At 43.0% G+C, this 17,180-nt stretch overlaps 1 protein-coding gene across 6 annotated transcripts in view; it reads right to left on the bottom strand.

The window, feature by feature from the left end:
- The window catches only part of KIZ (kizuna centrosomal protein), a 91,868-nt gene extending 80,564 nt beyond the window's left edge, over nt 1-11,304 (bottom strand). For 2 of the 6 annotated variants that reach the window (XM_044927981.2, XM_044927980.2), the window contains exons 1-3: nt 11,101-11,304; nt 3,437-3,499; nt 1,240-1,393 (exon numbers count right to left, since the gene is read on the bottom strand). In XM_044927981.2, the coding sequence (XP_044783916.2) occupies nt 1,240-1,393; nt 3,437-3,499; nt 11,101-11,207 (324 nt within the window). In that variant the 5' untranslated portion in view covers nt 11,208-11,304. The other 4 variants (XM_006062817.4, XM_045162701.1, XM_044927983.2 and 1 more) reach the window with 4 other exon arrangements.
- Nucleotides 11,305-17,180: the final 5,876 nt, after the last annotated feature.

The following is a 17,180-nucleotide window of genomic DNA, read 5'->3' on the forward strand; positions in this document are numbered from 1 at the left end:
TTCTCACTGTGTCCTCAGTGGAAGGGGCCAGGAGTGCCCTGGAGCCTCTGTTATGAAGCACTAATCCCATTCATGAGAGCCCCACCCTTGTGACTTAAGCACCTCTCAAAGGCCCCACCCACTAATAATACACTTTTGTGGGGTTAGGATTTCAATGTATGAATTTGGGCAGGGTTACACAAACGTTCAGACCATAGCACGAATGTTTATTATAATAATTCTTTTCATGTATATTTAAAACTTCTATAATACAAGGCTAGGGGGAAAGTTCCGGAGAAGGCAATGGCGCCCCACTCCAGTACTCTTGCCTGGAAAATCCCATGGACGGAGGAGCCTGGTAGGCTGCAGTCCATGGGGTCGCTAAGCATCGGACACGACTGAGCGACTTCACTTTCACTTTTCACTTTCATGCATTGGAGAAAGAAATGGCAACCCACTCCAGTGTTCTTGCCTGGAGAATCCCAGGGACGGGGGAGCCTGGTGGGCTGCCATCTATGGGGTCGCACAGAGTCGGACACGACTGAAGTGACTTAGCAGCAGTACCAGGGGGAAAGTTCAAGAGGGAAAAAAAGGAATGCTGAAGCCAACTTCTCCTGTAACCAGTGAGCAGGTGGGTTAAGTCAGGCAAAAGCCCTGAGCAGCATAGGCTCAGTGAGAAATGAGGCCTCGCCCTCCACGTTTGGCACAGTTTGTCAAGCAGCCTAAGGGAGTGGGGAGCCAGGGTGAGAGATGGCAGGGAAGGGTAAGCTATTCTGACTCTCAGAGTTGATGGGCATGAGGACCAACTCCTTGGACCAGTTCTCCCCCTCAGTTTCCTCCTGACACCTGGCCTGCCCAGAACAGAGGGGCCCACGCCAGAGAAAAAGAACCCTCTGAAGAAGGAGCCAGTCTCTGCAAGATATCCTGATGATGCCAAGAGATACCAGGTACTGGGTGAGGGGCCAGGTATGGCTAGTGGCCATGCCTGTTTAAGTTAACCACTTGTATAGTATAACAAAGCACAGACATTCCAGTAACTCAACTAAAGCAGAAATCTGAGAACATGCAATTTCAACCTGTCTGATCAAAATGTGGCCATATGGTAATTAATTCCTGGAAAAAACTGACAGTTAATCTTCTGGATAAACAACCTAACGTTAGTGACTGTCACAGATTTGAAACCTATTCTCGCCATTCCCAATCTTAGCAAAAAAGGACAAGAAAACAAAAACATAAACAAAAAACAGTACAAAACACCACCTTCAGTTCTTGCAGCTTCTCTAAACTTGCAGTAATGTTAGCTTGGATCCGCTCAAACTGCTTTAAATATTCTTGGTTTCGAATACGAGCATTCTTTTCTGATTCACATATTTCCTTCAGGTACTTCTTTAGTTTTATATACTTCAGCTTAGCTCTAGAGGAGTAAAAGCAGATTTTTAAACAATGGAGTTAGACTTGGACAAATCTAAGGATTTGCTTTAACAAAACTGTTAATGAGACAGTGTATTTTAAGATATTTTACCCAAATGCTGCAGCCCAAAGGACAGAATGTATATGCATCTTTAGAGAGGAAATTAATGCAACATCACTGAGGTATCACCTCTAGGCATAACTCTCCTGAGAAATGGACACAAGACCACATTACAGCATTCACACATATTTACATGGATTTCTTTCTCAAAATTAAGTGTGGTGTCAAGAGCAGGGTCTATGTGGCCCTGTGCAGGTGAACAGCCCATTAGCATGCTTTTATGTGACAGCTTCAAAACTACCTGTTCATGCTGCTGCTGCTGCTGCTGAGTTGCTTCAGTTGTGTCCAACTCTGTGCGACCCCATAGACAGCAGCCCACCAGGCTCCGCCATCCCTGGGGTTCTCCAGGCAAGAACACTGGAGTGGGTTGCCATTTCCTTCTCCAATGCATGAAAGTGAAAAGGGAAAGTGAAGTCTCTCAGTCGTGTCCGACTCTTCGCAACCCCATGACTGCAGCCCACCAGGCTCCTCTATCCATGGGATTTTCCAGGCAAGAGTACTGGAGTGGGTTGCCATTGCCTTCTCCTACCTGCTCATATAGAAACAGAATCAAACTATACACTATAACCCATAAACATTTTAAAAAATTTAGAAATTTAAAGTGCTCCAAAAGGTCTCATTTAGATATTTTAAATTTTTGTTAGAAACTGCAATAATGCACTGTATTATGAAAATATTTTATAATAGCATATGGATTGTAACTCTGCTCAAATTGTGAAGAAACGTTTCAGTTCAGTTCAGTTACTCAGTTGTGTCCGACTCTTTGAGACCCCGTGGACTGCAGCACACCAGGCCTCCCCATCCATCACCAACTCCCAGAGCCTACTCAAACTCATGTTCATCAAATCCACCCAACCATCTCATCCTCTGTTGTCCCCTTCTCCTCCTGCCTTTGATCCTTCTCAGCATCAGGGTCTTTTCCAATGAGTCAGTTCTTTGCATCAAGTGGCCAAAGTATTGGAGTCTCAGCTTCAGAATCAGTCCTTCCAGTAAATATTCAGGGCTGATTTCCTTTACGATGGACTGGTTCGATCTCCATGCAGTCCAAGGGACTCTCAAGAGTCTTCTCCAACACAATTCAAAAGCATCAATTCTTCAGCATTCAACTTTCTTAACAGTCCAACTCTTACATCCATACCTATGACTACTGGAAAAACCATTGTTTTGACTAGATGGACCTTTGTTAGCAAAGTAGTGTTTCTGCTTTTTAATATACTGTCTAGGTTGGTCATAGCTTTTCTTCCAAGGAGCAAGCATCTTTTAATTTCATGGCTGCAGTCACCATCTGCAGTGATTTTGGAGCACCCCAAAATAAAGAAATGTTTGGAAACTCCAAAATGAGATACCACATAACCCTGCCTAATATTTTGTTGAAAGGTCAGCTATAATAATTATGCCTTAATCACTCACAGATTCACTATGTTTAAATTGTGACCCAAAAGATAAGACTATAATGTGTCTTATTTTTAAGATATTTAAGCAAAATAGATTCCTGAAATTACACAGATACCAAATAATGAAAATATAGTAATTTTAAAAATCTATTTTAATCAAATTTATTCTTATACTTGATAGTGATTATATGAAATTGCAGTGTTTACTTGAAACATTTACACATCAAAAATAAGAAATAATAACAGGACTACAACTATGGTATTTGTAACATATATTAGGGTTAAATTTTGATTGTTGTTTAGTCGCTAAGTCATGTCCGACTCTTTGCAACCCCATGGACTGTAGTCTGCCAGGCTCCTCTGTCCACAGGATTTTCCTTCAAGTCAAGAATCCTGAAGTGGGTTGCCATTTCTTTCTCCATGGTATCTTCCCGATCCAGGGATCAAACCCAGGTCTCCTGTATTGCAGGCAGATTCTCTACCATCTGAGCCAGGCAAACTGGTCTTAAAATTTTCTGCTGTCCTATCTTACCTGCATACATCAGACTGATGATATTCATAAAGTTTCCTTTCCAGGTCCAATCTCTTCTTTTCGCTATAATAAAGAAACATTTCATGAATAAATTACACTGGTCAGTAACAGGCAGTCAAATTTAGAACATGATCTCCTTTTTGAAAATGCTTCTCTGGTCTGAAGTGAAAAGAAAGTGAAAGTCATTCAGTCATGTCTGACTCTTTGCAACCCCATGGACTATAGCCTCCCAGGTGCCTCTGTCTATGGAATTCTCCAGGCAAGAATATTCCAATAGATAGCCGCTCCCTTCTCCAGGGGATTCTCCCAACGCAGGGGTTGAACCCAGGTATTCCGCATTGCAGGCGGATTCTTTATTGTTTGAGCCACCAAGGAAGCCCAAGAATACTGGAGCCTATCCCCTCTCCAGGGGATCTTCCTGACCAGCTGCGCTACTAGGGAAACCCTCTCTGGTTTAAGAAGCAGAAAATGCCAGCTGCATGTGAAACTCAAGACACAAGAACTTAGCAGTCACTAGGGAAGTCAAAAAGCAGAAAGGACACCAGTATGAAGCAAAAAGAACAAGCTTTTTGAAATAAATGTGGAAATGCAGTGAGCAAAGCCTAGAAAGCAGGTTCATTCACTCCCCAAGTGTTATTTCTTGAGTGCCTTCATGAGCCAGGCTCTGCTCTAGTTCTGGAGATTGATTTGGTGAATGAGCCAACTAAGGCTCCTACCCTAAACCAGTGACATTCAAGAGGTAAGGACAGACAATACACAAGATAAACATGTAAAATACAACATGGCCAGCATCTCTGAGAGCTAAGATCCATCTCTGAGGATTCCGCCAGGTCTAGACATGAGGCTACCCTAAAACCATCCTGGACTGCAGGTTGGGGGCTCATTCTGTTTTCCACCAGATGATCCTGGGCAGGACCTCATGGCTGAGTCAGGAAGGGGTCTCTAAGAAGCAGACCTGGCCTCACTCACGTTTAGGGGAGACCAGGTCCCTGACACCATGACTGTGATCTGGGGGCGTTTCCCTGTATAACCTGGAAACACCATCATGATCGATCACTGACAGCCATTCCCAGGAGCTACGCCACGCAGGCTTCTGAGCTTTCTGATGAGTGCTGGCAGGAAGCTGGAGGACAGAGCGGGCATGCCCACCTGCACACCTGGTCTGGTGAGAAGCAGGGGAAACTGGGCGGCAGAAACGGTGGCAGTGGCCAAAACCCAGGGGCTGGAGAGGAAAACCACTGGACAGGAAGCCATTCCAGCCTCAAAAAGAGCCCTGGGGAGTTTCAGCCGCAGACTCTGCTCCATGACCACCAGAGTAACAGCTTCAACTGAAGCCATGCTGCTAATTTAAGCTAACATTAACTAAGGGTGAAAAAGAAATCGTATAATGTCTTAAAAAAAAAAAAAGACTGTGAATCAAAGACAAGGATTCTGGCAAAGGAAGGGTTCAGTGGCTTCCTGTGGGAAAGGGCTGAGGCATGGTCACTTGGGAGCCCTTGATTGTTAGTTTCTATTTTCCTTCAGTCATTTTTTTCCCTTAAAACCCCCAAAGGTTATACTGTTAGCTTTATTATAAGTAAATTTCTCTGCTCAACGTAATCTAGAATGAAAACCACTATTTAGCCAAAATTCTTTTAAAGGGAAAATGGTGTCCAAAACCCAAACACCTAATCTCTGCTTGTGGAACACAACCCATTCCTTAGCTGGGAAGTGCCTATGTTTAAAAAAGAAAAAAAACTGTAGAATCACCAATTTTAAACTAGTAGCTTCAAACAGATCTTTACTTTCTCATTTCTAAGAGTGAACTTGAAGTAAATATGGCATAACGCCTTCCATGTTAGAGATTTTTATTCCCCGTCTAAAATTTCACAATCAGTATGATAACAAGGAGTGGCTTGTTTAACACTAAATGACGAGGGCAGAAGGTCCTTAAACATGGCTATGACTTTTGTCCCTGATGTTCTGCTTCAGGCCTATGGTGCTCCTGCCAGGAAAGCATGATCATTGTCCGTTTGCAAGGAACCATGAGACGGACCCAGCTGGAGGGTTATCCTCTGGGATGAGAGGTATAGCCTATGAAACTGTGAGGAACACGAAAGACAGGTCAAGACAGGGGAATGTGTCCAGACTGGGAGAGGCTGGAGAGACACGTTAACACAGGTTCACAGGTGGAATTCTGGACCAGGAAAAAAAAGGTGTTAAGACAGCTGCTGAAATTTGATTGGAGTTTGTGGATTGGTATATGGATGTTAGTTTCCTGACAAGAAGGGTTATATGGTAATCATGTCAGGGGCATCACATACCTGCACTTTTCAAATGGTTTGGACAAGTCTCGTGCTTTTAGACAGGCAGACAAATAGAAAGGGGGAAAGAAAATGAAATAAAAAGTTAAGAGTTGAGAGATCTGGGTGAAGGGAATATTAGAGGTCTTTGTCCTATTTACCTGCAACTTTTCTGTAAGCTTGGCCTTGTTTTAAAATAATTTTAAAAATTCACCTATGACCTCACATGGAAGGACCACAGTCTTTATGGAAATCTATCAGCTCTCAAACAACCAGTTCTTTTCAATAAAGAATGTAAAACTTCCTCGTTCCTACTCTATCTTCACTACACACAGACATCCACTGGTCACACTTCTCTACTCTAACACTTCAAAAACTGAAAAATCACAGTCAAACACCTCTTGGCCTTCTAATTCCAGACAAAATGATGCTGATCTCATTAACTCTTCCTCACAGGCTCATTCTTCTAAACACATCCACACGGCAGCACTCTGACATTGGCTTTCCTATCTGTTCTTCTCAATCTAAGCCTTAAGATATTTACCCCAACAAAAAAGCCAGAGAAAGGCTTATTGGGAGGATCATCTTGCAATTTCTGCACCTTAAATCTCTATTTCAAAATCTTTAAATACCCAGCCCTGGGATGTATATTCACAGGTCCCAGTTTCCATCACCTCATCCTAGACCTGACCTTTTGAAGTTTTACACACCTGGGTGGTCCTCAAAGCACCAGCCACGAGCTTTAGTTTTCTCCTTATAAGCCACTTGTTATTCTGTTTTTGTCTCAATACCATCTTCAGCTTTACTCAACAAATATCTCAGCATCAATTTCTGGACTATTATGGTATCTCACTTGGAATCAATACCGACACTGAAAAAACTGGGGTTGGTTAATAGCCTTTCAAAGGGATGTTTTTATATGATTTTAAGAGTTGATTCCACATTCATGTTGCTACCATGCTTGTGGCACTAGATACATTGTAACAAATCACTGCATCAGGCTCTTTTAGATTCAGTGACTGGTGTTCATCACAATGAGGAGAAAACACCTTATACAAAAAGGAAAAAATTCAGAATATAAAATTACATCTGTATGTGACAACAGCTAAGACAATGTGGGTTAAAAATATACCATTTACGAAGTGGACTGCCAGGAGTATGTGATGGACAGGGAGGCCTGGCGTGCTACAGCCCACGGAGTCGCAAAGAGTTGGACACGACTAAGCGACTGACCTGAACTAAACACTGCGATGGCCCACCTCTTAAGAGAACTGAGAAAAGACAAGTTGTTTTTCTCTTTCATTCCCAGGACATTTCCAGACTGACAAACCAGCTGTGACTACCTGCGGTTGCAGATATCAAAACAGCTCCAGTTTTAGGACACAAAGGTCCTTACGGTCACTGGGATTGATCAAACAAACAGGTACATCCAAACACTGAAATAGGATATAGACAATAATATTCATTGCTCATTGCTTTGCAAAACTAACAGCTTTCAACTTCCTTTTACTTTAAGGCTCACTGCTCTCAGTTCAGTTCAGCTGCTCAGTCGTGTCTCACTCTTTGTGATCCCATGGACTGCAACATGCCAGGCCTCCCTGTCCATCGCCAACTCCCAGAGTTTACTCAAACTCAAGTCCACTGAGTCAGTGATGCCATTCAAACATCTCATCCTCTGTCGTCCCCTTCTCCTCCCACCTTCAATCTTTCCCAGCATCAGGTCTTTTCAAATGAGTCAGTTCTTCGCATCAGGTGGCCAAAGTATTGGGGTTTCAGCTTCAGCATCAGTCCTTCCAATGATTATTCAGGACTGATCTTCTTTAGGATTGACTGGTTGGATCTCCTTGCAGTCCAAGGGACTCTCAAGAGTCTTCTCCAACACCACAGTTCAAAAGCATCAATTCTTCGGCGCTCAGCTTTCCTTATGGACCAACTCTCACATCCATACATGACTACTGGAAAAACCATAGCTTTCACTAGACACACCTTTGTTGGCAAAGTAATGTCTCCGCTTTTTAATATACTGTCTAGATTGGTCGTAACTTTTCTTCCAAGGAGCAAGCATCTTTTAATTTCATGGCTGCAGTCACCATCTGCAGTGATTTTGGAGCCCCAAAAAATAAAGTCTGACACTGTTTCCACTGTTTCCCCTTCTATTTGCCATGAAGTGATGGGACCAGATGCCATGATCTTAGTTTTCTGAATGTTGAGCTTTAAGCCAACTTTTTCATTCTCCTCTTTCACTTTCATCAAGAGGCTCTTTAGCTCTTCTTCACTTTCTGCCATAAGGGTGGTGTCATCTGCATATGTGAGTTATTGATATTTCTACCAGCAATCTTGATTCCAGCTTGTGCTTCTTCCAGCCCAGTGTCTCTCATGATGTACTCTGCATATAAGTTAAATAAGCAGGGTGACAATATATAGCCTTGATGTACTCCTTTACCAGTTTGGGACCAGTCTGTTGTTCCATATCCAGTTCTAACTGTTGCTTCCTGACGTGCATACAGATTTCTCAGGAGGCAGGTCAGGTGGTTTGGTATTCCCATCTCTTGAAGAATTTTCCACAGTTTGTTGTGGTCCACACAGTCAAAGGCTTTGGCATGGTCAATAAAGCAGATGTTTTTCTGGAACTCGCTTTTTCAATGATCTGACGGATGTTGGCAATTTGATCTCTGGTTCCTCTGCCTTTTCTAAATCCAGCTTGAACATCTGGAAGTTCACGGTTCACGTACTGTTGAAACCTGGCTTGCAGAATTTTGAGCATTACTTTACTAGCGTGTGAGATGAGTGCAATTGTGCGGTAGTTTGAGCATTCTTTGGTATTGCCTTTCTTTGGGACTAGAATGAAAACCAACCTTTTCCAGTCCTGTGTCAGCTGCTGAGTTTTCCAAATTTGCTGGCATATTGAGTGCAGCACTTCTACAGCATCATCTTTTAGGATTTGAAATAGCTCAACTGGAATTCCATCACCTCTACTCGCTTTGCTCATAGTGATACTTCCTAAGGCCCACTTAACTTCGCATTCCAGGATGTCTGGCTCTAGGTTGGTGATCACACCATTGTGGTTATCTTTGTGAAGATCTTTTTTGTATAGTTCTTCTGTGTATTCTTGCCACCTCTTCTTAATATCTTTTGCTTCTGTTAGACAAAAGAGAATCTCACTGCTCTACTAGACAAAAAAAAAATCTCTGGCCTTACTTTACCTCAAAGCCCCTATCTCTGGTGATGAACATGTCAGAGAAGCTGAATGACCAGCTCAAGGTCACATAACTGTTCATGAACTAGAAGCTTGGTTTCTACATTTCTCTTGCAGTTTTCTCTGCATCCAAAGTTATTTGCCTCTGTGTTTATTACCTATGCATTAGAGTTAGTTAGGGACTTTTTAAAATGAAAAATGAATACACACAGTAACAGATTTATACTGACTCAAAAATGAAAAAAAACCTCCCAAGGCAGAACCATGAATAGGCTATAAAGCATGACTCAGATTCCTTATATAATTTCAACAGCCTCACCTTGCTTAACAGTGCAACCATTAAGTATTAAACATAAAGTGAGTAATAATCATTACACAGTTATCATACCATAAGGACTATAAACGGCCAGGTGTTCTGAGCACAGGAAACAAAAATGATAACTCACAATTAACTTAGTTTTTGTTTTTTTTAATGCTATGATTCAAACTAGTAACATTTTAAAATTAGAACCTGGGTTAAGGGGGACTTCCCTGGTGGTCCAATGGTTAAGACTCTGCACTTCTAATGCAGGGGTTGTGGGTTTGATCCCTGGTCCAGGAACTAAGATCCCACATGCCACATGGTAAGACCAAAAAATTAAAATAAAAATAAAATTAGAACATGGGTTAAGAGATACAAATAACTCAAGGCCTGTGGTAAGGAAGCCACTCTTTTAACAGAATAGAGTCAACAAGCCCTTTAAGTGTATGATGCACAGAGCAATGTTTTGTCCCTTAATTATCAGGTGTGTGCATTTAATACCATTTTTGAAATATCATGATGCCAGTTTTCCTGATTGACCAGAAAATGGTCACTATTTAGTGGTAAATGAGTGGCTACTCAGTTCTACATACCACATTCCCAACTCCTGGACACCAGCTGGTTGACTTTGGACACCAGCTGGGGGACACTAGCTGGCTGACACTTCTACTCATTCAATAAACATGTATCCAGTCCCTCTGCCATTTCAGGTACTCTAACATGAGCCGAAGGTCCAGCTCTATATGGCTCCTGTCCTCTTGGAATTCTCAGTGTAGGCAGGATACGAGTCACTAGATGCATTACCTACAAGTCTTGAAGAATGCACATAAGTCAGGAATTGGTTGATACATACTTGGCACAGGGAAGGCACTACAAGAACTGAATTTTTTTTAAGTTGGAGGAGAGGTGAGTGGGTGGGTGGGTGCGCAGTGGTATGTCAGAAAGAAAACAAGACGTAGAAAGATTAAGAGTTAAACAAAATAAATAATAATAAATTAAAGGTGAGGAAGATTAAGGAAGTCTGCTGCAGATGCTCTATAAATAGTCTGACAGGAATTAAATTTAGCATAGGATGAATACAATTCCTTTTCAAAACCAGTAACTTCTGCCTTTACCTTACATGTAACTATTGTCATTTCAGAATCATCACCGCGTGCAGCACCCCTCTTCAGTAAAATGACTCTGTAACTTTTAAACACTCATTAAAAGTGCTATTTATCAAGAGATCCAAAATTCTATTTCCTTTCTTGTCGACTAATGAGATTTCCAACTCCAATTAACTTAGCAGCTAAATAATAGCTTCAACAACCAATCTTTTATGTAGATATTTGTAGTAAATTGCTTTGTAATTTTCTCTCTTTACAGTGATCAAACGGTTTTCAGTGATTCTCATCTTTTCATGTCTTAATCAACGTATCAGGAACCATCTTAAAGTTGGGACTTCTCCCGCTGGAAATCTGGCCCTGTAAAAGTCTTGTGCATTTAAACAGGGCGCATGTTTGACAAACACACGCACACACACATACTCTCCCGCCTGCGTTCCTGGGCCTGTCATCACCGAGGGAGCGCAGCTGTCAGGGCGTGATGACAACCTGAAGGGCCGGGGAGGGGGAGTGTGGAAGGGGACCAGAGAAACTCACACGCTTTGATTGAGAGTGACAGGCAGGAGACTCCGGCTTTCACTCCTGGGCGCATCCAGGGACATTCCCGCTGGGGACCTCCCACGGAGGGGTGGAGGGCAGTGTCTCCGGTAAACTCCGTCCTCCGGGAGTTTGGGGGACAGGGCTGGTCTGGACTCAGGCCCAGGGGAACCGTGGTCGGGGGCGGGGCTCCCGTGGACCCTCGGGCCGGCCGACTCCCCGCCCCCACCCCAGCTAGGCCGTACCTGTTCCGCAGCCCTTGCTGGAGGTGGGCCACATGCTCGTAGTAGTCGGGGCTCGGAAGCGCGGAAGCCCCGCGCGTCCCACAGCCGCGGCCACTCGGCTCCGTCATGGGACGGTTGAGGTCCAGGTTGTCCTAGGCGACAGCCCCAACATGCACCGCGAGCCGACACGGCGCCCCGACGCCGCGCAGGGGGCGGGGCTCGGCTCCGTGGAGGGGCGGGGCAGACGGCCTCGGGGGCGGGACGCCGTGCAGAGGCGGGACAAACGGCCAAGAGGGGCGGGGCGCCCCGGAAGAGGGCGGGCCGAGTCTGCATACGGGTGGTGGAGAGGGGGGCCTGTAACTTGGTGTCCAGGGCCTCACTGTACCACCCCCACGCCACCCCTGCCGGGAGACTGGGGCTTTCCTCTCCTCTAACCGTTCGGAGTTCTTGTGGGAGAGACCCTGGCCCTCCTTCGGGCGGGGCCCTTCTCCACAGGCCAGGTCTGAAGATGACCCCTGATCCTCGCCCCTCCACGGGTAGAGAGGATGGAGGCTGGGCTAGAGTAATCCCGTGATGGGTCTATTTTGCGGGGGTAGGCATCAAACTGCTTTAATTTGACTAGGTGCATACACTCCTTCCCTCCCTTCTTCCCAGAATTTGCTGAGTGTTGGCATCCCTAAGGGCGCAGCGGGTAAAGAATCCGCCAGCCTTGCAGGGATCCAGATTCGATCCCTGGGTAAGGAAAATCCCCTGGAGAAGGGAATGGCTACCCTCTCCCACTTTCCTTTCCTGGGAAATCGCATGGACAGAGGAGCCTAGCAGGCTGTATGGTCCATGGGGTAGCAAAGGGTCAGATGGGACTGAGTAACTAATACTCTTTTTTCACTGAATGGCCTAGTGGTTTTCCCTGCTTTTTTCAATTTAAGCCTGAATTTTGCAGTAAAGAGCTCATTTTCTGAGCTACTGCTGCTGCTGCTGCTAAGTCGCTTCAGTCGTGTCAGACTCTGTGTGACCCCATAGACGGCAGCCCACCAGTCTCCCCCGTCCCTGGGATTCTCCAGGCAAGAACACTGGAATAAGTTGCCGTTTCTCTCTCCAATGCATGAAAGTGAAAAGTGAAAGTAAAGTCGCTCAGTTGTGTCCCACCCTCAGCGACCCTATGGACTGCAGCCTACCAGGCTCCTCCGTCCATGGGATTTTCTAGGCAAAAGTACTGGAGTGGGGTGCCATTGTCAGCTGCAAACATAATCTAATTTTGATATTGACCATCTGGTGGGTGATATCCATGTATAGAGTCATCTCTTGTATTGTCGGAAAAGGGTGTTTGCTATGATCAGAATGTTCTTTTGACAAAACCCTGTAAGCCTTTGCCTGCTTCATTTTGCACCCCAAAGCCAAACTTGCCTGTTATTCTAGATATCTCTTGACTTCCTACTTTTGCATTCCAATATTCTGTGATGAAAAGGAAATCTTTTTTTGGTGTTGGTTCTGGAAGGTGTTGTAGATCTTCATAGAAGTGGTCAACTTTAGCTTCTTTGGCATCAGTGGTTGGGACATAGACTTGGATTACTGTGTTGTTGAATGGTTTGCCTTGGAAATGAACTGAGACCATTCTGTCGTTTTTGAAGTTGCATCCAAGTACTGCGTTTCCAACTGTTGTTGACTACGAGGGTCAACTCTTGTTGACTATGGACTTGTTGACTACTCCATGTCTTCTAAGGAATTCTTGCCCACAGTAGTAGATATAATGGTCATCTGTAATAAATTTGTCCATTCCTGTCCTTTTTACTGTGCTGATTCCTAAGATGTCAATGTTCACTCTTGCCATCTCCTGCTGACCACACCCAATTTACCTTGATTCATGAACTTAACATTCTAGGTTCCTATACAATATTGTTCTTTGCAGCATTGGGCTTTGCTTATCACCACCAGACACATCCATAACTGAGCGTCATTTCTGCCTTGGCCTAGTCACGTCATTCTTCCTGGGGTTATTAGTAATTGTCATAGCTTTTTGCCTTTTCATACTGTTTACGTGGTTCTTGCAGCAAGAATACTGGAGTGGGTTGTCATTTCCTCCTTCAGTGGACCATGTTTTGTCAGAACTCTTCATTATGACCCCTCTGTCTTGAGTGGCCCTGCATGGCATGGCTCATAGCTTCACTGAGTTACACAAGCCCCTTTGCCATGACACGGCTGTGATCCATGAAAGGGTTTGTTCCCATACCAGCACTTAAATGCAGAACAAAATATGAAAAAGACAAAATGCTCAGTCCTTAGCAACTGTGTTCAACCCTGACAGTAGAACCCTGTTACTTGAAAGTCTGTGCTGCCCCTCAGGCTGTGGCTAAGGCTGCAGGTTATATTAATGTTTGGTAAAGAGGGGGAACTTGCTAGCAAGTTGCTTGCAAAGTTGACATTTCTGCACAGAGCAGGGTGGACAATACTTCATCTGGGACTCTGGAGCCTGCTGCTTCTTCCACTGTCCAGTTGTGTGACCACGCACAAATCACCTCTTCATGCTCAGGGTTCCTCATGTGTAAAACTGGGAGGCTGTTACTGCAGGATCTGCCGGTGTTGTTTCTATAATGATAAGATTCATTAGTGTGTATGAGTGTTTAGAAGGGGGCCCAGGACATAGGAAGAAGAATCCATTTTTATCATTATCATCATCACTCATTTGGGGGAAAACTTCTTGAAGAACAATAACTGTTCTCTAAAACCCACAGGAAAAAAGAAGCTGTAGAATTTCTTTAGTCTCTTATTCTTCACTTCTTTTGTGTTTTTTCTTCTCAGCCATTAATTTCACTTACTTGTGTGCCAGGTGTGACTTAAACTAGGAAATAAATCATCAACAGAAGAGATGGACCATTCAAAGGTCTGCAAGGAAACCCATAAAAGAGGGGATATATGTATACGTATAGCTGATTCACTTTTCTGTACAGTAGAAACTAGCACAACATTGTAAAGCAATTATACTCCAATAAAATTTTAAAAATAAATAAAATGATGATGTTACTCAGCCTCCTTTTCAATATGTTAGGTCCACAGCAAGAGGATGCATGGAGACCTTCATGCCATCTGTCCAAATATTAACCACTTATAAATCAAGATGACAAATTGTAGATAAAATATGTTCTCCTACCTTGTCCAAGGTGGCTTCATAAAAGGGAGAATTCCTGCAGGGTCTTTTAAGTCCTTGGAAGGGAGCTTAGGCCCCTTTGACCAGGAGATGTCAGGGTGGTGGACACCTGGAATATGTCCTAGAAGGGTGTGTGTATGTGTTTATGAGACCTCCAGGAAAGCATGTCCCCTGGCCCTGGGGCTTCCTCACCTTGGATGGAGTGGCATGAACAGACAAAGGCCAGAGCAGGCTCTGTAACATATAGAAGCCAGAGCAGGGGACTTCTGCCTGAATCTAAGGGTAGTACTGAAGTTACTTTTATTTAGTTGTTAGAGCAAATCATTATACCAAGTTGATCCCATGGTAGTGAGCAAAGGTTTACCTTACAAATTTAACTGCAAACAATATTCTACTACAACCCTGGCAAAAAACAAATGCATGTTTGACAATACTCTATGTAGGTCCTTCCCTACCAATATTAGTTTTTTAAGGAAAAAAAATCCCCAAACAATATAATTAATTATTTTCAGCAAATACACAGAGTAAGCAGGTTAAGCAGTCTTTTAGCATCCCAGATTTTTATTAGGCCATTTTAGGAGAGTCTAAAATTAAATATAATTAAACAGTAAATAGATAATTCAAAATCATTGTAATTTGCATTCTTGGGCTGATTTATTAATGACATATGACAAACCTAGGTGTGGGATCTGTTTATTAACAATAACACCTAGCAAACTAAATGAATATTTTTTAGAGTATTTATGCTAAAATTATGCATTCTCAATGGTGACAGACTTTTAATATACCATTCTTCACTTTGAATATTTAATTTTCTGGAGCACTCTCCTTTACTATTGCTCTTAAGTCCCTTTATATTAGGAGAGCTGATTTCTGTAAGCAGCTCTGCTCTTAGCTTATGTGGATGACAGGCCATCATGTCTTCATTGATGGGCAAGGTTTCTTACAAGCCACAGAACGGCTTGTTGGAAAGCCACAGAATTTCTTAGTTGGAAATTAGTTGAGGAATGTAGCCTCAGGTTCTTGTTTTTCAGAGGTGGAGAAAGGTATGGGTCAGATAAGGGACTTGGCAAAGGTGATGCAGTCAGTCACTTATGTAATATTAATGAGCTAGTTCCAAAGATGGTTCCCTAATAGTCCCATTAAGCAAACAGCAAAAAAAGCCACTCTCTAATCCTGCTAGTCATATAGATCTTAGAGTGACTCTTAGGAAGTTGCCGTTTTTGTAGCTCTGAAACAGTTGAATCAATGGATGGAAAATTGATTTCAGAAATATGCTGAAATTAACATTATACGTTTTAAAATGTGAACACCATGCGAACATTTTAAAATTAAATTCTCTGTATTTGAGTCAATAACTGCTTGGACATTATATTAGTTTCCCAGGGCTACCATGATAGAGTACCACACACTGGGTGGCTTAAATAGCATAAATTCATTGTGTCATAGTTCTGGAAGTGAGAAGTCTGAGATCAGGGTGTTGGCAGGACTGATTCCTTCCGAGAGCACTGAGGGAGAATCTATCCCATGCCACTCCTCCAGCTTCCGTGGCTTGCTGGCCATCTTCTGCATTCCTTGGCTTGTGGATGCATCACTGGATCCCTGCCTTTATTTTCACATGGCATTCCCCCTGTGTGTATGTGTGTTTCCAAATTTCCCCTTTTATAAGGATACCAGTCATGTTGGATTAGGGGCTCACCTTCCTCCAGTATAACCTCATCTTCACTAATTATACCTGCAATGACTCTACTTTGAAAGAAAGTCACATTCTTAGATACTGAGAGTTGTGACTTCAACATATAAATTGGGGGCATGGTTAGACAGTAAACGATTCAACCCATATCAGACATGAACACAGGAAAGTATCATTTTGCAATCACTGCACAGTTTGTAAGTAGAGATGACTCAAAAAATAGAAAGTGGGAGAAAGTCCGCAGCATCACATATATATATATATATATATATATATATATATCTTTAGCCACTATATATATATTTATGTCTTTAGCCACTCCTGCCACTGAGTGCCTACACCAGTGCAAACCCATGAGAGTCCTCATTTAAACCCCATGAGAGTCCTTGGAGTGCCCTGCAAGTTTAAGCAACTGGCCTAATATCACACTGCCACCATGTTCTTGGCCAGTTAGTGGTAGTGTCGAAATTCAAACACAGACTTTTTCAATTCCCAAGTCTATCCTTTCTTAGCCTCCATTCTATATGGCCTTGAAACTCACATTAGTTACTGATCTTTTTTTATTTTTCTTGAAAGAGATGTGTAAAGAATATACTATGTGACCCAGAAGAGTTTTTATATATACATAGTTTATTGTTTGGGAAAGCAGTATTCCTTGACATAGAATGCTTTCTTCTACATACTGTGATAGATCACTGTGTGGTTGCCATTGTGTTAATTTTCCTTCTTAGCCTTCAGAAAGACTACATTTCTCATTCTTTCTAGCAGTGAGTTGGGTCTATTTGACCCAATCTGGGCAATAAAACTGAGCAAAAGAGATGCAGCCACTTCCAGACCTGAAGATCCTGTACTATCTTCCCCACTTTTAACTAGGTGACCAGTCGGATGCAAAATAAGAGATCAGAGGCCCTGGAAGAAGAGTGAATGGCTATAAAGAGCATAGGACTGTAACTTAGGCAAGAAGTAAACCTTTATTGTGTTGAGTCACTGATCTTTTGGGGTTGTTTGTTTCAGCAGCTAGCATTACTCATCCTAACCCATACACAAACATTCCATATGCAAGAATTACACAGATGCATCAAACTATCTTTCTGCAACATCCTCAATAAGAATTTATTGAGAGTCCTTTGAGTGCTCTGCAAGTTTAAGCAACTGGCCTAACATCACACTGCCACCATGTTCTTGGCCAGCTGTTGGTAGTGTCAAAATTATAAACTTGTGGTAGTGTCGAAAAATAAAAAAAGATCAGTAACTAAGATGAGTTTC

The sequence above is a fragment of the Bubalus bubalis genome, chromosome 14 (assembly GCF_019923935.1).
Source record: "Bubalus bubalis isolate 160015118507 breed Murrah chromosome 14, NDDB_SH_1, whole genome shotgun sequence".
Classification (NCBI taxonomy): domain Eukaryota; kingdom Metazoa; phylum Chordata; class Mammalia; order Artiodactyla; family Bovidae; genus Bubalus; species Bubalus bubalis.